The sequence below is a fragment of the Microcebus murinus genome, chromosome 22 (genome assembly GCF_040939455.1).
Source record: "Microcebus murinus isolate Inina chromosome 22, M.murinus_Inina_mat1.0, whole genome shotgun sequence".
In the NCBI taxonomy this organism is placed as follows: Eukaryota; Metazoa; Chordata; class Mammalia; order Primates; family Cheirogaleidae; genus Microcebus; species Microcebus murinus.
Genome location: NC_134125.1, coordinates 22,032,159 through 22,056,003, shown reverse-complemented (window position 1 = coordinate 22,056,003; position 23,845 = coordinate 22,032,159). Strand labels below are relative to the sequence as shown.

Genomic DNA, 23,845 nt, shown 5'->3' with positions numbered 1-23,845 from the left:
CAAAGGAGAGTTCAGGGGAACAGTCAATGAGGCAGAAGAAAAATCATTGAGCATGGTAACACAGAAGCTAGGAGAAGAGGACTTCCTTGAAGGGAATGACAGACTGTAATGCTACTTGGGAGGTTAGGTAAAAGGAATTCATCACTGATTTTAGCAAATTTAGTGACCTTAACCAGAACCAATTTGGTGGAGTGGTAGTACCAAAGGCCTTGTGGGGTGGGGTTTTGAGAGACTGTAAGAGCTGTTGGAGACATTGAGTATGGCCAAGAGATGTGATGCAATGGGGAGCAAAGAGATGGAATGCTAGCTGCAGGAGAGAGTAGAGTTTGGTCAAAAAGAATTTTTACTTCAGGATGGGGAAAATAACAGTATTTCTATCCTGATAGAAATAATCCAGTAAGAGGGAAAAACTGATGATGCAAAAAAGAGAAAAAAGCATTGCTTGAGTGATGGCCTTGGGTATTACTTGAGTGGAATATAGTGCACAAATCAAGGATCTCACCAGAGATGAAAGCATGGATAGTTCATCTGCCTAATGGGGAAGCAGGTTGTGGCTATAGATGCTGGCAGTGGGTAGATTTAGTGGAGGGAACTTATGCAGGTCTCTTCTGTTGCTTCTATTTTCTCAAGAAAACAGGAAGCAAGGCCATTAGCTAAGAAAAAGGAAGAGAGATTTATGAACTAGATCCTATAACTGGACATGACTACTTCATCTACTTCTCAAATTAGCCAAAAAATTTTGTTCAGATCTTCTCCGCAGAAAATTAAACCTCATATTTAAGACTGCATTATATATGGGCACATACTTTATATTTTTGCCCTACTAATTCAATGGTCATTTTGATTTGGTTTACGCTTATGAGAAAAAGTAAATCTCAATTTAAGACATTGTTAGATTTACTTAGAGTAAAATGCATTTCTAACTAACATAGCCAGCATTTCCCAAATACTTGAAATATAAATAGCCATTATTTGAAAAGAGGTTTCCAGTCAAATATGGTCAAATATAGGTTTAAAAAATTAAATAAAGAAAATCTTAAGAAAACAATACAAGTAGCAATACTTTTCGATCTTTGAATCCCCATAAAACACAAAGAACAACCACGTAGCAAAATCAAAACCCACGTACCAATTACAACAAAACTACATGAAAAAGTATCCTCATGAATCGAAAATGCAAGGAGATGAGAACTACACACAGTCATAAGACCTGCGTGGTAGAAACTTATGTGCAGGAAGAAGAAGCAACAGTGAGGGTGGCATCTGAGGAAGCTTAGAACAAGAGAACCCCAAAATAGTCAGTGAATAGTCACTGGAATGGGCAGAGGCCCAATTTGAGAGCAGCAGCTGAAATGGAGAGAGGGTTTTTCCTCTCCAGCACTGGGGCTCACATAAGAACTCAAATAGCTGGAGCAGTCCAGCTCCTTAGAAGTCTCAAAACCAACCTGCCAGGGGCTCCTTCTAAGACAGGGCTTCATACAGAGGAGAAAAGGCTGAGAGTAGAAGAATAACTGAGCAGAAGAGGGTCAAAAGAAACACAGTAAGAGAAGATCCAGACTAAGTGTTGTACGGGGACAAAACTAGATACCCCATAGAACAAGCCACCACATTTCTGAACCCCAAACAAAAACAACAAAAGAGGGTGCTCTGTGAAATTAGGAATGCTTAAATGAACCTCGCCTCACTCTAAAAACTCAGGAAAACTAATTTCACATAAAAATGAACACGAAAGTATTTGAAATCAAATGCTATACGAAGTTATTGCGTGAGAAAAGACGATAAGGAGCAGACTAACATGTCTGTGGACAAGGAAAGTATGCCAGAAAGATTTGCCCACAAAACAGAAAAAAATTGTTACCCACCATGTCAAAATGAGCTAAAATATTTTTAATAAGTAAATCTACATCTGGGCATATCATATCAAAACTTTTAAAAACTAAGACAAAGAATGAATCTTCAAAAGAGCAAAAATGAGGCTGGGTGCAGTGGCTCACGCCTGTGATCCTAGCACTTTGGGTGGCCGAGGCAGGGAGGATCGCTTGAGAACAGGAGTTCGAGATCAGCCTGAGCATCGGCAAGACCCTGTCTCTACTAAAAATAGAAAAATTAGCCGGACATGGTGGTTCACACCTGTAGTCCTAGCTATTTGGGAGGATGAGGCAGGAGGATCACTTGAGCCTAGGAATTTGAGATTGCAGTGAGCAATGGTGACAGAGTAAGACCCTGTCTGGAAAAAAAAAAAAGCACAAATTAGATAACAGCTTACAAATGGAAGCCATAAAACAATGGAATATCTTCAAAGTGTTGAGGGAAAAAACAGGGCAATCTAGATTTCTATACTCAGTGAAAATATCATTCAAAAATGAAAGTGAAAAAAACAGTTTTAGACAGACAAAATCTGACAGAACACATCACCAGCAGACCTGCCCTAAAGGAAATACCAAGGATGTTCTAATGATAGGAGAAGGAAAGTCATTACAGATAGAAACCTAGAGATGCAGAAAAAAAAAAAAAAAAAGCAATAGAAAGGGTAAATATGTTAATAAATCTAAATGAATATTGGCTGGACTGTATAAAATGAGAATAACAACATTTTGTAGGTTTAAACATATACACAAGGTCCGGCACGGTGGCTCACACCTAAAATCTGAGCACTTTGGGAGGCCAAGGCAGGAAGATCACTTCAAGCCAGGAGTTCAAAACCAGTCTGAGCAACATATTGAGATCCCATCTCTACAAAAAAATTTAAAACTCAGCCAGCTGTGGTGGCGCACACCTGTAGTCCCAGCTACTGGGGATGTTGAGGTGGGAGGATCACTTGAGCCCAGGAATTTGAGGTTACAGTGAGCTATGATGACACCACTACACTCTAGTCTGGGCAACAAAGTGAGACCCAGTCTCTAAAAAAATTAAAAATATATAAACACGAACTTAAAATACATTACAATAAGGGCATATAAGTAGAGAGGGAGACATAAAGTGTTTTAAGGACCTTGCCTTCTCTGGGAAGAGGGTAAAAGACCAATTAACATGACAAGTTACAGATAAGTTATAGATACATGTTATATTCTTTATGGTAGTCAGTAAAAGAAGAGTAAAAGAGTATACAACTTCTAAGCTAACAGAGCAAAAAGTCAATAAAATACTAATTAGAAAAAAAAAAAAAGAGAGAGACTTCTGACAACAGCAAACCAGGCAATTTGGATCAACTCTCCCAGAGAACAAGAAAAGCAAGACCGAAAGCATGTATGTGAAGGTGCTGAAGAGCTCCTAAGGTAGTGCAGGAGGGCAGGGCCAACGTCCAGGAGAAGGAAAAGGAGAGGGGAGGAATCTTCCCACCTGCAGCAGCCTCACCGTAAAGACGCACAAAGCAGCGGAGGGCGACAGCAGGCCCTCCACAAGGGATACAAAGGAACAATTCCACAAAACACATATAGGCCAAGTTTGCTTGAGAGATGTTGGAATCAAAGAAAGTCAGTGTCATAAAATGCAACAGGAAAGGTTATAGTGAGGGGAAGAGAAAGAGGAGGCAGGGGAGAGAACCCATGATAATTCAGTTTTTAAGAAATGCTTACATTCTCAATGGCTGCCAGGTCTCCCTCTGAAACATACCCTGCACTGGCCCCTTCTCCCATCCCCATGGCCTCCTGCCCAGTGATCCTGACTCCTGTGACTTCCTCTTGCAGTCCACTCTAGCACCGAAGCTAAAGCAATGGTAACCCAAAAGCTACAGCAGTGCATGGTGGCAGTCTATAGAAAGTGAAGCTATGGGCTGGGCGTGGTGGCTCATGCCTGTAATCCTAGCACTCTGGGAGGCCAAGGCAGGAGGATCGCTCAAGGTCAAGAGTTCAAGACCAGCCTGAGCAAGAGCAAGACTCCGTCTCTACTAAAAAATAGAAAGAAATTAATGGGCCAACTAAAAATATATAGAAAATTAGCCGGGCATGGTGGTGCATGCCTGTAGTCCCAGCTACTCAGGAGGCTGAGGCAGTAGGATTGCTTGAGCCCAGGAGTTTGAGGTTGCTGTGAGCAAGGCTGACGCCACAGCAAGGCACTCTAGCCAGGACAACAGAGTGAGACTGTCTCAAAAAAAAAAAAAAAGAAGTGAAGCTATGGCACAGGGATTTGCTCTTCACTAAAATTTCACTCTCCTCACTATGGCCAATTTTCTTCCCAGGTTCTGCCCTAGGTCAAGCCAATTTGTCAGTCCTACCAGGGCCCTAAAAGAGCTCATTTACTTCCTGGGCAAGCACTTTTTTCCCAGAGAGGTCTTAGCCATCCTGGTTTCCTTACGTATGATCCTTTCATACATTATTCATTCATTCAGTCAACTAATACGTATGAAGTTGCTATTATATCACGTGGTTATATAAGGTACTGTTCCTGTCTGTTGGATGCTGGGTAGGAGAAGAGGAGGAATGTAACACCATATGCCATGATAAAGGTTATGTATAGATTTAACATAAAACAAAAATCTAGAATGAACTCAGGAGAAATTTGGTGTTCTGAGCTAATACTACCTGGCTTTAGAGGGAAATACTCTTCCGAAAGTCATTCGAATCCACAAATACAAGAACTTTCTGGCCACGCATCTGAAAGGAAAGAAAGAAAGGATATACACATTTTAAAACTTCATTTCACCTACATCATCAGTTTTCTGGAAAGGACAAGGAACCTTTAAGGTCCGAGGGGGAGGGATGCTAGTATAAGTAAAAAGATATCACAGCTAATATTGCATCAAATAGAGCGTAGGATGGGACAAATTTATAAAGCTAAAATCAAGCAGATTATTGTTATATTTTGAGATGCAGTCTCATTCTGTTGCCTGAGCTAGAGTGCAGGGGTGTCATCGTAGCTCACTGCAATCCTCCTGTCTCCGCCTCCCAAGTAGCTGGGAATACAGGTGTACACCACCACACCTAGCCAATTTTCATATTTTATATTTTTTGTAGAGAAAGGGTCTCACTCTTGCTCAGGCTGGTCTCAAACTCCTGGCCTCAAATGATCCTCCCACTTCAGCCTCCCAGAGTGCTAGGATTACAGGCGTAATCGTAGCCACTGTGCCCAGCCCAAGCAGATTATTATTATTATTATTATTTTTTCCTATGGCAAAGATAAGCTAAGAGATTTGTTTTATTCCATGAATAATTAAGGGAATACTAATATGTATATCTCAAAGTAACACTGAATTATTTAAGACATACTATTATAATAGTTATACAGTTAACAGAAGACAGGAACCAATACACTGAACAAACACACCTGTATTATACATCAAAATCAATGGCAAATATTTCTCCAATTATTCTTAAAAGAAAAATGCCTGACCAGTTAAAAGCTGAAAAGGTTTGCTCAAAAAACCCAGCATATACAAAATAAGCTTAGACTCTCAAAAACCAGATAAAAATTGGCAAAGCAAAACAAATGAGAAAAACTGGTTAAACTTCTCAAACATACTAAATTATATCAAATATACAGGCATTTTAGTAAAATAAAGCATTAAATTATACTTCGTAGGCATAGTCATTACATTTATTTTAATAACCACTTCATCATAGGCTGATTGGCACTAATCTGGATGGATAAGGATGATCTGAAAGTGATACTGACTGAATGTCAGGCAAAAAACAAACATTCCCAGCCATTTTTTGCATGAACATGGATTATACCATTTAATGCAGACCCAAGGCCACACATTTTTGGGGAGTAGGTCTTACTTGCAGTACAGATTCTTACAAAAATACAATACAATGTGATAAGCCCAGTTTAAAATGTACATGCAGCAGCCCATACTAACACAAACAGCTCCCGACGGGGAATGAGAAAAGCTAGATCCGGTGTCACCAGGGTTCATTAGGGGAGTAGAATAATCCAGCACAAGGAACTAGGAAAAAAGCTATGAAACTAGGAAAAAAAAGCCATGCCTAACAGTCACTCAAGGTCAATTTGATCATTTCAACGACCAAAATAACCCCTGTGAAAAATCTCCAACAACTGTGGAAGAGTTTAGTATTCTGCACACACATGCGATGCTCAAAGTTTAGCAGTACGAGATGCCTCTACAAAAGTCACACAAAATACTTTTCTGTTTGAAAAGAATGACAGGGGAAATCTACTTTCAAGGAAGAATGGACACTTTTAAAGGGAATGCTCTCACACCTTAATCCTAGCACGCTGGGAGGCCGAGGCGGGCGGATTGCTCGAGGTCAGGAGTTCGAAACCAGCCTGAGCGAGATGCCGTCTCTACTAAAAATAGAAAGAAATTAATTGACCAACTAAAAATATATAGACAAAAAATTAGCGGGGCATGGTGGTACATGCCTGTAATCCCAGCTACTAGGGAGGCTGAGGCAGGAGGATCGCTTGAGCCCAGGAGTTTGAGGTTGCTGTGAGCTAGGCTGACGCTAGGCACTCACTCTAGCCTGGGCAACAAAGTGAGACTCTGTCTCAAAAAAAAATAAAGGGAATGGTGACATTAGCTTTCAAAAATGAAATTAAAAATTTAGTAGAACCTGGTGAAGGATATGTCTGAAGTGATTATAATGTAACCTTGATTTCCCAGTGGTATGATTATGCAGGACTCTAATTTAAAAACTCTTCAGGATTTTAAGAGCAATCTAAAATTGTGATACAGAAGAGCAATCTTAAAACTACTTTGGCCAAATAAGAATTCCAATGACCTGCACTGACAGCTTGCAGAGGGAGGTCCTTTGACCCCACCTGCCCTTTGACCCCATTATCCAATGTTTCTAGAACATTTCTATCAGGAAAGACATATCAAGGGCTTTTGATGATCCAAGCAGATTATTTTTAATAACATACTTTCAGTACAAAGTATTTTGTCAATGAAGAGATTTAAAACTTCAGAGCTGGGCTGGGCGCGGTGGCTCACACCTATAATCCTAGCACTCTGGGAAGCCAAGGTGGGCAGATTGCTCGAGGTCAGGAGTTGGAAACCAGCCTGAGCATGAGCAAGACCCCGTCTCTACTACAAATAGAAAGAAATTAATTGGCCAACTCATATATATAGAAAAAATTAGCCGGGCATGGTGGCGCATGCCTGTAGTCCCAGCTACTCGGGAGGCTGAGGCAGTAGGATTGCTTGAGCCCAGGAGTTTGAGGTTGCTGCGAGCTAGGCTGATGCCACGGCACTCTAGCCTGGGCAACACAATGAGACTCTGTCTTAAAAAAAAAAAAAAGTACTGAAAAACACGGATAAAGGGAAAATCTAAATAGCAGGCGAAGGAAAACAATACAAATGTCAGCTCGTTTCTCATCAGAAATAGATGCCAGTAGATACTGGAGAAACTTTTTTTTTAAAGACAGGGTCCCCCTCTGTCTCCCAGGCTAGGGTGCAGTGGCGTCATCATAGCTCACTGTAAGCTCAAACTCCTGGCACTCACTCTAGCCTGGGCAACAAAGTGAGACTCTGTCTCAAAAAAAATAAATAAATAAAGAGTAAAACTTCAGAGCTGGCCAGGCGTGGTGGCTCATGCTTGCAATCCTAGCACTCTGGGAGGCCCAGATGGGCGGACTGTTTGAGCTCAGGAGTTCGAGACCAGCCTGAGCAAAATCGATACCTCATCTCTACCAAAAATAGAAAAAATTAGCTGGGCATGGTGGCGCATGCCTGTAGTCCCTGCTACTAAATAAAAAAATAAATAAAATTAAAAAATAAAAAAAATTAAAAATAAAACTTCAGTGCTGAGGTAAAGGAAATATTTAATTCTTTTGTTCATATTACTCTTATCTACAATGCCTGGCAAACACCCACTAATCCTGGACCTTCCCCAACCCAAACAGGGAAACTAGCTGTGTACTCTCAGCCCTCTTGTTCAAAGCCCCCCTGTAACGTCATGACTCTCTCTCACAGTGATTGGCTTGCACAGTGCCTGTCATTCCTGCTGCACTCTGAGCCGGTAAAAGCAGGAATCACGTCTTACATAGTATCCCCAGTGCCTAGCACAGTGCCCGGTACACACCCAAAATGTTGGCTTGGCTTGTCCAGTATAACCTCTGGGCTTAGCTTGGAACTCTCTTTCCCCTGCCTTTCATCTGGCTTATTCTTACATTATCCTTCAGCACTCAACTTAAACTCCACTTCCCCCCAAAAAAGTCACTGCTAGCTACACTAGCGTGGCTATTCTTGCTATGTGTGCGTGTGGTACCACTTCCTTCTCCTCTCATTGCACTTAATCATACTTCATTGTTATGGCTTAACAGTCTATCAAGCCTACTTGATTTTAAACTTTCATGAGGTCATGGACCAACAATGTCTTATTCACCTTATATGCTCAGCATCATAACACCTGGCAAAGAAGGCATCTGATAAAGTTTTGAATGAATAAATGAATGCCTTTAATATACTTCATCAAGAGTAGCAGAAGTTTTACAGCTCTTTTAGAATATCAGGATTTCTGGTAAAAACTTAGGGGAAAAAAACCTAGGGAGAAAAAAAAGAGTAGCAGAAAATGATCACTTTCTTGGACCATGTTTAGACTTTTTCTGGGAGAGCCTTGACAGCTTGCATATTGTAGGGCACAACTGGAGAATACGAAAGCACTCGTGAAGGCAGGTGACCACACATAAGCTCACCTGACACGCAATTCTTTTAAGCGGCCCCGTCGGGTCCACGTACGTGATGCGTGATATTGCACTGGAAGACTGGCGCTAGGTACCTTCCTCCGGATCCCGGAAAATGTAGGCGGCTTCTTGCTGGACAGTATATTTGGTTTCTTAGCAGCACCATCCCTAAAAGACCTTAAATTTGAGAAGGAAGCAAGGAGAAAACAAAATTATCTCTGCACACGATGAAAATACTTCATAATATACAAGCAAAACCAAAGATAAGCTCATTGAGACTGACAATGACTATGCTTCAAGGACAATAAGCAGCCTAATCTCTGACAGCCAGTAGAGGTGGGTACTGCTGGGTCGGCTCCTGGCAGGAACTACAGAGCTAGAGGGTACTCCAGAGTCATTAGGCCTAACACAATCTTTTGTATCTGATAATTTTTTTTTTTTTGAGTCAGAGTCTCACTGTGCTGTGCAGGCTACAGTGCCATGGCATCAAGCTAGCTCACAGCAACCTCAAACTCCTGGGCTCAAGTGATCCTACCGTCTCAGCCTCCCAAGTAGCTGGGACTACAGGCATGTGCCACCATGCCCAGCTAATTTTTTAATATATTTTTAGTGGGCCAATTAGTTTCTTTCTATTTTTAGTAGAGACAGATCTCACTCTTGCTCAGGCTGGTTTTGAACTCCTGACCTTGAGCGATCCTCCCGCCTCGGCCTCCCAGAGCGCTAGGATTACAGGAGTGAGCCTCCGCGCCTGGCCTGTAGCAGATCATTTTAATGAGAATCATTTACAAATTGGAATCAGGTTCCTTTATATAAAAAATTAGGAAAGACTTTTAGATACTATGACTTTGATATCTATACAAAACCACATACTTTTACTATACTAAATTTTTGACCATTAATTCCACCTCAGAAAAATTAAGAAATTGTCTTTTACAATTATGGAAGGAGAAAGCAACAGCAGAACCCTGAATAGGAAGTGGAGGTGTTGGTATGCACTTGTAATTTAAAAAAAAACAGTATATTTCAGATCTCTCCCCACAGGAAATATCTAGAAGCAATGATATCCCATTAGCAATGAGCATGTTGAGACCAAATATTGTCTCTAAAATATCATTCCCAGCCAGGTGCAGAGGCTCATGCCTGTAATCCTAACACTCTGGGAGGCTGAGGCAGGCGGATGGCTCAAGGTCAGGAGTTCGAAAACAGCCTGAGCAAGAGTGAGACCCTATCTCTACTATAAGTAGAAAGAAATTAATTGGCCAACTAATATATATAGAAAAAATTAGCCAGGCATGGTGGCGCATGCCTGTAGTCCCAGCTACTTGGGAGGCTGAAGCAAAAGGATGGCTTGAGCAGAGAAGTTTGAGGTTGCTGTGAGCTAGGCTTATGCCACGGCACTCACTCTAGCCGGGGCAACACCTTTCCCTATTAAAAGGAACCAGGGTTCCTTAAAGGAATGGCTGGTTTTCACGTCTGGGAAAAGGGAAAAATAAGATGAACCTAGAATATCTTATTGGGTCAAAAAATAAGAAAGCATTCAAAGAATGATGGGAGCATATCAAAAAGACACATGAACCAGCCTGAAAAGCCTCCTACTGGCACAATTTGGGATAATTTGATCAATACCAGATTAAAACCTAAAGAACAGGAATGCATAAATCCATACTGATATAATAAATAAATAAATACATGGGGGAGAATGAAAAGCTCTGTTTTGCGGTAGAATGGCAACTAATATACTTGGAATGAAAGAGTTAGAAAGTCATGATTTAGGAACCATTATAGTAAAAAATTATTCAGACAGGAATGATCAATGGATATAAAACCAAATTGATACTAGCGTGATGAGGAATAGGATATTAACATAGTCTCAAAAATATTTCCCCACAAAATACTTATTACTTTATAGAGTAGAAACAGCAGGCACCATCTGACAAAAGTACCAGTTATATCAATGGTAATGGGGCCAGTCAACATGACATATCTCCTCATGTGATGCACTCAGAAGGATACAGGATCACTTTTGTGGTGATTCATGCCAAAAATGCATAACTGAAATCTAATCATGATCTAATCATGAAGACACTGAAGAAATCCAATTTGAGAAATATTCTTAAAAGGTAAGTGATCTGAACTCTTCAAAAATATCTGAGGCCTGGCGCGGTGGCTCACGCCTGTAATCCTAGCACTCTGGGAGGCCGAGGCGGGCGGATTGCTCGAGGTCAGGAGTTTGAAACCAGCCTGAGCAAGAGCAAGACCCTGTCTCTACTATAAATAGAAAGAAATTAATTGGCCAACTAATATATATAGAAAAAATTAGCCGGGCATGGGGGCACATGCCTGTAGTCCCAGCTACTCGGGAGGCTGAGGCAGGAGGATTGCTTGAGCCCAGGAGTTTGAGGTTGCTGTGAGCTAGGCTAATGCCACGGCACTCACTCTAGCCTGAGCAACAAAGTGAGACCCTGTCTCAAAAAAAAAATAAATAAATAAATAAAAAAATATATATATATATATATCTGAGTCATGAAAGATAAGGAAAGACTGAAAAAGAGTTCCAAACTGTAGGAGACTAAAAAGACAATATATAATGTGTGATCCTGGACTAGAAAGGAAAAGGATAAAAAGGGGAGTTTTTATTATATTTGGTTGTTTTATTTTTCTATAAGTAACATCATTGGGACAATTGGCCACACTTACTCTCAAACGGCTCAGGGGGAAAATATATGTAGTTGATTCTCTTTATTTGCAGTAGTTATATTCTATAAAGTCACTATAAACACTGAGGAAATACTGAACACCTGCTCCTAGGAGAAATCCAGGATAAGGTTCCTGTTGGCTTGTGAAAACATTTTCACCAGCTGATCAATAAATTCATAACCTTGTTTTTTTTTTTTTTTAATTTTTTATTTAAAAATACATAGGGTCTCACTCTTGCTAAGGCCGGTCTCGAACTCCTGATCTCGAGTGATCCTCCTGCCTCGGCCTCCCAGAGTGCTAGGATTACAGGTGTGAGCCACCATGCCTGGACTCATAACCTTGTTTTGTGTGCACTTCTGTTGAAAAATATCTTACTGGCCAGGCACCGTGGCTCACACCTGTAATCCTAGCACTCTGGGAGGCCAAGGCAGGAGGATCGCTCCAGATCAGGAGTTCAAAACCAGCATCAGCAAGAGTGAGACCCTGTCTCTACTAGAAAAATGGAAAGAAATTAACTGGACAGCTAAAAATATATAGAAAAAATCAGCCAGACACGGTGGCGCATGCCTGTAGTCCCAGCCACTCGGGAGGCTGAGGCAGGAGGATTGCTTGAGCCCAGGAGTCTGAGGTTGCTGTGAGCTAGGCTGATGCCACAGCACTCTAGCCTGTGCAATAGAGTGGAAGAAAAAAAAAAAAAAAAGAAAGAAAGCTATCTTACTTAATACACGTAGTGCTTAATTAACATTGAACTAATGACCAAAAGCACCGTAATTCATGCCTGAACAAAGCTTATCTAATACATATATTTTCTCCATAAAGTATATCACAGCCTTCCTGCACTTAGGAACACTAGGTAGCAGTTGAGCACTATATTTGGGGGTCATTTTAAACAGTGAAATCACCAATAAAAATCACAAAAATGTGAAAAACATGGTACTATATGGACCATAAACAAGTATACTGTGTACTTCCTCTGACTTCAGCTGGGAACATGTATATTGATTGAGTGACTCCAATTTTTTTTTTTTTTTAATTTCAGCATATTATGGGGGTAGAGTGACTCCAATTTTTTACTACTCTGAATATATCCTCAAATAACTGCGGAAGTGCAGACAGAATTGATTTTGATATTACAAATAAATTTTAGAAAGTAGGTGAATTCGTAAATATAGAATCCATGAATAATGAAGATAATGAATGAGGACTGTGTATAGTATATATAGCAACATATATTATGTATATGATATGTGCATATATATATATACGTGGACAGAAAAAAGAGAAATAAGACAAATGTGATAAAATGTTGGTTGTAGCAGAATCTGGAAAAAGAAAGGTATATAAGAGTTCTTTGTCCTGTTCTTGCAATTTTTCTCTAAGTTTGAAATTATTTTAAAATAAAAGGTTAACAAAAGTTAAATAAGGCTTTTAACCCATTCACTTTAAAGCAAAAAGAAAAGAGGCCCTAGAAAGGTTAAACCCCATGAAACAGAGCCAGTTGGTGGAAGGAGTGCTGGGACAGTCATCTTTTGAAGCCCTGCTACATAATCAACAGCTGGTTAGTTCCCAACAGAAGGGAGCCCAAGCCTAAAGGCATCCCTGTCCCCACTGGTCTCTCCTTTCGTCTATAAACACTATGACCAAGTGGGATTTATCCAAGGAATACAGGCTGGTTTAACATCCAAAATTCAATTTATGTAATATACCCTATTAATAGAAGAACAAAAACCACACAATCATCTCAATAGATGCAGAAAAACGATTTAATAAAATCTAACACCATTCATGATAAAAACTCTCAAATGCCATAAGGAAAACAGATGACATACTAAAAATAGGATAATTTGAAAATGGCACATTTACAAAGGTTTGAGTATACAGGAACCACAAGGATCAGTGCAGGAACTTGAAGCTAAGTAGAAGCTGGCACCACCTGTAGGCCCAAAAGGAAAAGCGGATGGAACAACTACCAGAATTGAGCAGGAGAGTCACAGAGAGTCAGCAAACATCAGGAAGTGCTATGAGCCTCAGTGGAGAGACAGCCAATCCAAGGTATCTTGCAAGGTGGAAGCCAAGGCTATAAACACCTGCGCCTCACTCTCTTCCCTCCTTCCTATCTCCTGCCAGGGCCCTCCCTATGGGCCAAACTCAATCAGGAAATCAGAGGGCCTTGGATGCAGATGAGTGTGGAAATTAGATCTGAAGTGTTACACTGAAGAAGTTATTCAGCACAAAGAGCTGATTTCCTAGCTCATTTACTTTGGAAGGATTGTAAACCAGAGTCTCCAGGACTAGAACTGGTGTCTTAACATTGTAAAGTTTCCCTGCTTCTCTTAGTGCATTAACCTGCTGACCTCCTACAGCACAGGCTCCCTGTTGCCTCTGCCTGGCGAAGACTACAACTGCCGTCACAGCACTCTCAGCACTGGGTGGGCCTCTCTCTCTTTAAGTGACTGTCTCAGCCTTAGACAAAAATCTCTGATTGGCCCTGTGAGGTCACCTGCCCACCTCTAAACCAATCACTGTGTCCAGGACAGTGGGATACTCATAGCTGGCCAGCTGTGAGTCATATGCCCATCCCTGTGGGTCTGAAGCTTGTCAATTCACAGACCTAACATCTTAGTCTCTTTCTTGTAAATTCCTTCTTTTTGCCTAAGCTAGCCAGAGTTGGATTTTGCTATTTGGAATCAAAAGAACCTTAATGCAGGCTGAAAGCAACCATGATCACAAGTAGGGAATAGATGGGCAGGCATGGTAACTCATGCCTGTAATCCTAGCACCTGGGAGGCTGAGGCAGGAGGATCACTAGAGGTCAGGAATTTGAAACCAGCCTGAGCAAGAATGACACCCCATCTCTACCAAAAACAGAAAAAATTATCTGGGTGTGCTGGTGCACACCTGTAATCCCAGCTACTCGGGAGGATCACTTGAGCTCAGGAGTTTGAGGTTGCAGTGAGCTATGATGATGCCACTGCACTCTACCCGGGGTGTCAGAGCAAGACTGTGTTTCAAAAAAAAAAAAAAAAAAAAAAATAGGGGTAAGATACAAGAGCCAGCCTACCTCAATGACATAACTTGTAACCTCAGGAAAATCATCCTTACTTCTGCTCAAAAATCAAAACTTTAATGATGGATATTTCCACACACTCAAAATGGTTTTTGACTGGAACATAATGCATGAAATGTGCATTTTCTTATAGACGAGAAACTCAAAATATCAATGACAGAAAATCCTTTACCAATAGTTCCTACCTCATCACTCATAGCTTAGAAAATTTATTTATGTATTTATTGTTAATATGTTATTTTCACACACAAAACGTTTACAGACTTTTACGTGGACCATGATTTCAGTTACCTTTTTTGTTAAGTCCCGTCACTCACCTGGAATCAACCTTCTTCTCCATTCTCTGCTTAATCACTTTTTCATGGAAATTCAACCAGTGGCTTGATAGGTACTTCTTAGTAACCAGATTCCTCATGAATCAAAAAGTCTTTTATCTTCTCCTTCTAACTACAAGAAAAAGGAGGGAAAAGAGAAATTATATTATCTCTAGCCTCTTAGGAGTCACAATTCTAAACAGCTACATGCCAGCTCCTCCCTCACTTTTAACTCAACACTAGATTAACATGGAAAGTCCCTGACTCAAAATATTATTTTTAGGTTTTCTTAGGTTTTTGTGGGGAGTTGTTTGTTTTTAGAGACAGGGTCACTCTGTCACCCAGGCTGAAGTATAGTGGCATCATTGTGGCTCACTGCAACCTTCAACTCCCAAGCTCAAGCAATCCTCCCTCCTCAGCCCCCAGAGTAGCTAGAACCACAGTCATGTACCACACCTGGCTAATTTTAAAATTTTCTGTAGAGATGGGATCTCACCAGGCTGGTCTTAAACTCCCCCCCGACCTTGGCCTCCCAAAGTGCTGGGGTTATAGGCTTGAGCCACCATGCCCAGCCTTAAAACATTATTTTTAAATTGCATTGTTAAAAAGTTATTTTCGGCCAGGGGTGGTGGCTCACGCCTATAATCCTAGCAGTCCTAGCAGGACTACTCAAGGTCAGGAGTATTAGCCGGACACGGTGGCATGCGCCTGTAGTCCCAGCTACTTGGGAGGCTGAGGCGGGAGGCTGAGGCAGGTGGCTCGCTTGAGCCCAGGAGTTTGAGGTTGTAGTGAGCTAGGTTGATGCCATGGCACTCTAGCCTCATCAACAGAGCAAGACTCTGTCTTAAAAAAAAAAAAAGTTATTTTCTAAGGAAACTGAGAGGAAAGTGAGTTATATTCAAAAGGTATCCAGATGCTTCAACCCCTTCAACTTCCCTTCACAAAACCAGCATTCATCTGGTTAAATAGATGGTTAAAAAAAAAGAAAGAAAAGAAAAACAAAGAAATTTAAAACAAAAAAGAAATAAAAAGAGAAAACAAACACCAGTAGTACTAGGCCAAGATTTCTTATTTTTTCCCCCAGATTAATTTTTATGGCTGTCAGTGTTACCTATAAGAATCTTCAGGCAGTTTTTGGTCAGCAGTAGATATTACTGTGCACAGTTTTCATTTTCAATTAGTGATCATTTCTACCAAAAAATGTATTATGAACTGAATAAATAACACAGTTTTTATTTATTAGTGCAAAGAATAGTGTCATGAGTTGAACTGTGTTCCCCAAAAAGATATGTTGAAGTCCTAACCCCTGATACTTGTGAATGTGACCTTATTTGGAAACAGGGTCTTTGTAGATGTAACATGTAAGCTAAGGTCACATGGGAATAGGGTGGACCCTTAAGTCAATATGACTGGTGTCCTTAAAAAGAGAAGAGACACGGGCACAGATACACACAAAGAGGAGAATGCCATGTGATGACAGAGGCAGGGATCAGACCAATATGTCTACAAGCCAAGGAATGCTGGCAACACTGGAAGCTAAGAGAAAGGCATGGAACAGATACTCCCCTGAGCCTTCAGAGGGAGGATGACACCTTGATTTCAGACTTCTGATTTCCAGAACTGTGAAAGAATAAACTTCTATTGCTTTAAGCCACCCAGTTTGTGGTATTTTGTTAAGCAGCCCCAGGAAACTAATACAAGTAATAAGAGGAGTAAGGTTTAAGCACATGTGGAGGCAAGCTAATGGGGTAAACATATCCTATGCTCAGAAATTATGATGCATTCTTAATGAGCTATTCATTCTAAAAGAATGATGTCACCTTTATAATCGAGGTCACATGTTTCAATGACAATCAGACATGGAATTAGCCAGAAAGAGTTTATCCATACAAAATGAATAGTTCTGTTACTGACACCAAACCTATGTCCTAGACCTACTCTTTCTGATACCACACCTCAAGTAACATAGGTCATCATTAGTTTCTGTAAATAAATCATATCAAGGAGGATTCAAATAGGCATTTTTGGTGAAATACTGCCATAATAAATGGGTCACTGCTTTGGGTTCATGTCTTGTTATAATGATTCTGTGTAATGTCCTATGTGGTCAAGAACTCCCTTTTGTTATACCCTCGGCACCAACATTCTAATTACATGTACATGTCCGCCTTTCCTACTACAATATATTAAGTTCCATGAAAACAGGAGTTGTATCTGATCTCCTCGCCACTATATCTCCAGAATCTAAAACAATGTCTGTAACCTCACAGATAAGATACATAAATGGTGGAAAGACTAGGATGTAGGTTTGCTCTCAATAAGGATATGCATGAACATGAACTTGGCTTCTAAATTGGAATATAATGATAATCAATGATGATAATCATAATCAAATACAAAGCAGCCCAAGAAAAACAAAGATAATTAGGTGTTGACTCCCAGTTAAACATGTAGACTAACTTGCTAATAGTAAAGGATAAAAAGGGTACAAATTACAAAATCAAATACATGGGAGAGGAGAATTATTGGAAATGAGAGATTTCCACAGATTATTTGCAAGAAAGAAGGAAAATGAACTGACCTAAGAGGTTTGAGGAAGTGAAAACTTTCAAAGGAAAGCAGGCTACACAGAATTCCAGAAGAGCTCAGAACTAGAACAAGGAAAAGTTCACGTAATTGAAGCCACAGGCCACAAATAAGGGGATTGAATGAAAGACTATACAGGAATCAACTGCAGCCCCAGATCTCCTTCCAACCCTGCTGGCAGGGTCTCTCCCTGCTCTGCCTCCAGAATTCTGGCAGCTAGACTGGTACCTCTCAGGCAGAAGACTGGAAAAATCTTCTTAGAAGATGCTAAAACTAACAGATGTCCAGATTCCGGTATCTGTGCCTCACCCCCATTAATGAAAAAGCATTACCCTAAAGTAAAGCTCATGAACTCACAAGTCTTTTTTTTTTAAGACAGAGTCTTGCTCTGTTGCCCAGGCTAGAGTCCTGTGGCATCAGCCTAGCTCACAGCAACCTCAAACTCCTGGGCTCAAGTGATCTGTCTGCCTCAGCCTCCGAAGTAGCTGGGACTACAGGCTTGCGCTACCATGTCCGGCTAATTTTTCTATATATTTTTAGTTGTCCAGCCAATTTCTTTCTATTTATAGTAGAGACGGGTCTCGCTCTTGCTCAGGCTGGTTTCAAACTCCTGACCTCGAGCAATCCGCCCACCTCAGCCTCCCAGATCGCTAGGATTACAGGCGTGAGCCACTGTGCCTGGTCTGAACTCACCAGTCTTGCTCAGACACTAGGAGCTTCCAACTGATTTCTCAGTTGCTGGCACGTAAGTATAAGAAAAGACCTATTTGGAAAAGACATCCAACAAAAAAAGAAAAAAGACCAAAATAAACCCAACAAAGGACTCTGAGGACGTGCCACCACTTGTGATATAATCTTGCCAAAAAAATTGAAGCCGATTATCAGCAAGCCTCATCTAGAACTAAGTACAGTAAGTCCTCACTTAACGTCATGACTAGGTTCTTGGAAACTGTGACTTTAAGCAAAAGACACATAAAAAATCTATTTTACCACAGGCTAATTGATATAAACAAGAGTTAAGTTCCTATGGCATATTTCTTGTCACAAAAACATCAAACTTCTAGATAAAGATCCAAATACTTTCCAAATTAAACATCAAAATAAATGGAACAATATATACATTCAAGAAAGACAATAGGCCGGGCGCGGTGGCTCACGCCTGTAATCCTAGCACTCTGGGAGGCCGAGGCAGGATCATTTGAGCTCAGGAGTTCGAGACCAGCCTGAGCAAGAGTGAGACCCCGTCTCTACTAAGAAAATAGAAAGAAATTAGCTGGACAACTAAAATAAATAAATAAATAAATAAATAAATAAATAAATAAATAAGCAAGCCAGGCATGGCGGCGCATGCCTGTAGTCCCAGCTACTCCGGAGGCTGAGGCAAGAGGATTGCCTGAGCCCAGGAGTTTGAGGTTGCTGTGAGCTAGGCTGATGCCATGGCACTCTAGCTCAGGCAACAGAGTGAGACACTGTCTCAAAAAAAATAAACAAATAAAAGATTACTAAAAACAAGTAAGATTTAATTATTTACCCACTTATTCCAGTTCAGGGTTGAGGGTGGCCAGAGCCTCTCCCAGCAGACAGGATGGCAGTGCGTCACAGGGTATACTCACTCACACACACCCACACTCGCTCAGATAGGGACAATTTAGATACGCCAGTGAACCTAACAGGCACATCTTTAGGATGTGGGAGAAAACCAAAGTGCTGCAGAAAACACACGCAGACATGGGGAGGAAATGGGCAAACTCCACACACATAATGGCTCTGGCAGGAATCGATTTTTTTCTGATCGTTATAACAAAATTATGTTGAACAAAACTATTTTATTTGAGGACCTGCTGTATGAACTTAAAAAAAATACCAGGAAAAAATAAAAATGCAACCAGCTAAATAGAGATGATGTAGGAAACTTCACAGGACAAATGACTCAATTCCTTCAATAAATAAACTGCAAAGGAAAGTGGAGAAAACCTATACATTAATAGAGACTTACGAGACATATCAACCAGATGCAACATACAGACCTAGTTTGGATCTTGATTTTAACAAACTAAAAAGCAACTGTTAACAACAACAACAACAAAAAAAAACCTCACAGAGCCGGGCGCGGTGGCTCACGCCTGTAATCCTAGCACTTTGGGAGGCCGAGATGGGCGGATTGCTCAAGGTCAGGAGTTCGAAACCAGCCTGAGCGAGACCCCGTCTCTACCAAAAGTAGAAAGAAATTAATTGACCAACTAAAAATATATATACAAAAAATTAGCCGGGCATGGTGGCGCATGCCTGTAGTCCCAGCTACTCGGGAGGCTGAGGCAGTAGGATCGCTTGAGCCCAGGAGTCTGAGGTTGCTGTGAGCTAGGCTGACGCCACGGCACTCACTCTAGCCTAGGCAACAAAGTGAGACTCTGTCTCAAAAAAAAAAAAAAAAAAAAAAAAGAGACAAAAATAAAAAAAAAAAATAAAGAACCATCCTTTGTAGATTCTCATTCTTTAAGTGAAAAAAAGAAAAGAAAAGAAAAATTGTAAAAAAATTAAAAAAAAAAAAAAAAAAAAGGCCGGGCGCGGTGGCTCAAGCCTGTAATCCTAGCACTCTGGGAGGCCGAGGCGGGCGGATTGCTCGAGGTCAGGAGTTCGAAACCAGCCTGAGCAAGAGCAAGACCCCGTCTCTACTATAAATAGAAAGAAATTAATTGGCCAACTAATATATATATATAAAATTAGCCGGGCGTGGTGGCGCATGCCTGTAGTCCCAGCTACTCGGGAGGCTGAGGCAGCAGGATTGCTTGAGCCCAGGAGTTTGAGGTTGCTGTGAGCTAGGCTGATGCCATGGCACTCACTCTAGCCTGTGCAACAAAGCGAGACTCTGTCTCAAAAAAAAAAAAAAAAAATTAAAAAAAAAAAACAAACAACCAAACAACAAAAGAACCATCCTTTGTATGAACTTTAGGCTCCTTTTTATATTAAGGGAAGGGGAAAGTGGGGGGTTCCAAGAGGTAACCAAGCGTCAAAGATATCTGGGTTTCAGTGAGGCTTTGCAGAGGTTGTAAAACTTCTTTGCTTTTGGTCAGTTAACTTTGGATGAGTAGGTCAGGTCACGAAGCGCCTATAAATCTTTAACATAGCATTTTTACTTGTATGCATACTTTTCTTATCTCCTGGGCAGTTAGTTTTGGAAAGGGGACAGTTATCATCTTCTAGAGTTGAATCACAAACTAAATTCTTCTTATAATTAGCTAGCCTATCTGCAAAGAGCTAAGCAGAAGCTTTTAACCTAAATATTACTGCAGGGGGTCAGAAGCTAAATGGAGCTACTCATACTAAGCCTTTCTTCCACTGCTACACAGATAAAATATGATAGATTTGAGCACCAAAATAATAAATTACAACACATTAAATAAAATAGGAATTCATGAGTACAGGTAAATAATAAAGAAATTAACAGTCGGGCACGGTGGCTCACGTCTGTAATCCTAGCACTCTAGGAGGCCGAGGCGGGTGGACTGCTCAAGGTCAGGAGTTTGAGACCAGCCTGAGCAAGAGCGAGACCCCGTCTCTACTATAAATAGAAAGAAATTAATTGGCCAACTGATACATATAGAAAAAAAATCAGCCGGGCATAGTGGCGCATGCCTGTAGTCCCAGCTACTCGGGAGGCTGAGGCAGGAGGATCGCTTGAGCAGGAGTTTGAGGCTGCTGTGAGCTAGGCTGACGCCACGGCACTCACTCTAGCCTGGGCAACAAAGCGAGACTCTGTCTCCAAAAAAAAAAGAAAGAAAGAAAGAAAGAAATTAACAGACAGAAAAACAGAGGAGTAGAGAGGGCTCATCCTTATGTAGAATGTCTACAGAGAAATGTGGAAGAAGTGGTAGAGCTGGAAAACACTCATTTTGCAACCACCATAGACAAAATGATAAACCAAGAGGCAAAAACGTTAAAAAGTGATAAATGTGGATAAAGATATATGGAAGTTTGCTGTATCATTTTTGTAACTTTTCTATAAGATTGAAAACATTTCTAAATTAAAACAAAAACGAAAATAATACAGTGAGAATAGAGTGGGCAGAAGTATAGATGCAACAAGACAGTTCTTGAGTTGAATAATAGTCCACAATTTTTGCTAATGGATGTTGTCTTAACATTTTTCATAAAAAGTTCTTTTTTTTGTTTTTTTGGAGACAGAGTCTCACTTTGTTGCCCAGTCTAGAGTGACTGCCGTGGCATCAGCCTAGCTCACAGCAACCTCAGACTCCTGGGCTCAAGTGATCCTGCTGCCTCAGCCTCCCGAGCAGCTGGGACTACAGGCATGCGCCACCATGCCTGGCTAATTTTTTTTTCCTTTTTTTTTTTTTTTTATTTTGGCATATTATGGGGGTACAGATTTTAAGGTTTCAATAAATGCCCATTTCCCCCCCCCACAAGTCTGAGTCTCCAGCATGACCATCCCCCAGATGGTGCACATCTCACTCTAATTTTTTGTATATATATATTTTAGTTGGTCAATTAATTTCTTGCTATTTTTAGTAGAGACAGGGTCTTGCTCAGGCTGGTTTCGAACTTCTAACCTCAAGCAATCCGCCCACCTCAGCCTGTCAGAGTGCTAGGATTACAGGCATAAGCCACCACACCCGGCCTCATAAAAAGTTCTTTAAAATTATGGAGGAGGCCAGGCGTGGTGGCTCACGCCTGGCCTGTAATCCTAGCTCTCTGGGAGGCCAAGTCGGGAGGATGGCTCAAGGTCAGGAATTCGAAACCAGCCTGAGCAAGAGCGAGACTCTGTCTCTACTATAAATAGAAAGAAATTAATTGGCCAACTAATATATATAGAAAATAAAATTAGCCAGGCATGGTGGCGCATGCCTGTAGTCCAAGCTACTTGGGAGGCTGAGGCAGCAGGATTGCTTGAGCCCAGGAGATTGAGGTTGCTGTGAGCTAGGCTGATGCCACGACACTCACTCTAGCCTGGGCAACAAAGCGAGACTCTGTCTCAAAAAAAAAAAAAAAAAAATTATGGAGGACACAAAGACAATGTAGGGAACAGAAGAAAAACCCAACAACAACAAAAAGAACATTCTATAGTTAACTTTTCTCAGAGAGATACCCATAGAATAAAAATCAGGATATTATTCCAAAGAAAACAATAGAAGAAGAAACAAATAGGACAGCCAAAGCATTAGAAGGTGATTGATAAAGTTAAGGAAATTTCAAGAAATAGGAAGGAAAAAAGACAAAAGGAAATAGGAAATAAGGCTGGAAAATAGAGGCTCAAACCAGGGGATCAGATATATAACTAGTAGGAATTCCAGAAAGAGAAATAATCAGCAACTGAAAGAGGAAGAAATTATAAAAGGTATAAGGAGTTTCTCATAACTAAAGGATGCAAATTCTCATTTGAGAGGTCCTGCACCAAGGCCAAGTGTCAGGGTAGACTAAACATACAAGGAGAGAAAGAGAAAGATCTCCCTTTCACGAGAAAGAAGAACTTTTAACTGAGAAATGCAAGTCCTTTAAATTTTTCAGGCCCAGAGAGACATTAAAAAAAGACAACAGTGGTCAGGCATGGTAGTTCATGACTATAATCCTAGCATTTCAGGAGGCCAAGCCAGGAAGATTTCTTGAGACCAGGTGTTTGAGACCAGCCAGATCTGATCTCTATAAAAAAAATAGAAAAACTAGCTGGGCGTGGTGAGGAGGCAGGAGGATCATTTGAGTCTAGCAGTTTAAGGTTGTGGTGAGTTTTGATAATGCCACTGCTCTTTAGCCCAGGCAACAGAACAGACCTTGTTGCCAAAAAAAGATAGCAATCACCCTACTCCCCACTTTGAGACTTTGAGCTATTCATTCATCTTTCAAACTGCTTGCTATTTCCACAAATAGCAATAAATTAAGCTAATAATGGCACACCATATACCATAACCCACACCCTACACCTTAATAAGGCATAGCCAATCACTAATCAACGTTATTTCTATAAATCAATGAGGATTCTTGACAATTTTGTATCAGCCCACTCACTGTCCCCCTTTTTTGTCTTTAAGAACCTGCTTACAATAAAGGCCAAATGGAGCTCATATCCAAGGTTACCTGAGATTGAGTCTTCTGGGCAGGTGTCCTCACTTTGGCTCAAGAACACTCTTTAAATTATGTTTTGTGCCTCAGCCTCTTCCTTTTAAGTCAACATTTGTGGTGGAGCAGGCAGGATTCAGAGCAACCCACCCCCAACCATCCAACATTCCTCCAAGACTCTGTGCCTAGTCAGCCCTGAATGCCCTGTGTTCTGATTCCAAGAGAAACTGTTGGATGTTTCTCATCCAAAGTGGTGAGTCCTACTGAAAAACCCAGACCTATCCCACTCTTTGGTTGAAGGTCTGGACTTTGCTTGAGCCATTCTTTCAAGCCCTCCCTTTCTAGAACATAGGTTTTCCGTCTTAACCTTGTGGGTCTCCAATTTGGATTACAGGAAAAAGACTGCCTTTTCTTCCTCTGCCTGATGATCAGAGGTTTGGGTAAGGTCAGACAATGAACTGCTCATGGAACTGTTGTTTTTCTGCCTTTTGTCTCCTGACAGTAAGGATCTGACAATAGTTTGGCACCAGTG

At 40.9% G+C, this 23,845-nt stretch overlaps 1 protein-coding gene across 9 annotated transcripts in view; it reads right to left on the bottom strand.

Annotated features, from left to right (window-relative positions):
- SFI1 (SFI1 centrin binding protein) overlaps positions 1–23,845 on the bottom strand; it is a 91,683-nt gene that overhangs the window by 65,053 nt on the left and 2,785 nt on the right. For 6 of the 9 annotated variants that reach the window (XM_012763972.3, XM_012763979.3, XM_012763973.3 and 3 more), the window contains exons 2-4: positions 14,665–14,794; positions 8,596–8,760; positions 4,521–4,592 (exon numbers count right to left, since the gene is read on the bottom strand). In XM_012763972.3, coding sequence (XP_012619426.2) covers positions 4,521–4,592; positions 8,596–8,760; positions 14,665–14,762 — 335 coding nt within the window. In that variant the 5' untranslated portion in view covers positions 14,763–14,794. The remainder of the gene's footprint in view (positions 1–4,520; positions 4,593–8,595; positions 8,761–14,664; positions 14,795–23,845) is intronic. The other 3 variants (XM_012763974.3, XM_012763978.3, XM_012763983.3) reach the window with 1 other exon arrangement.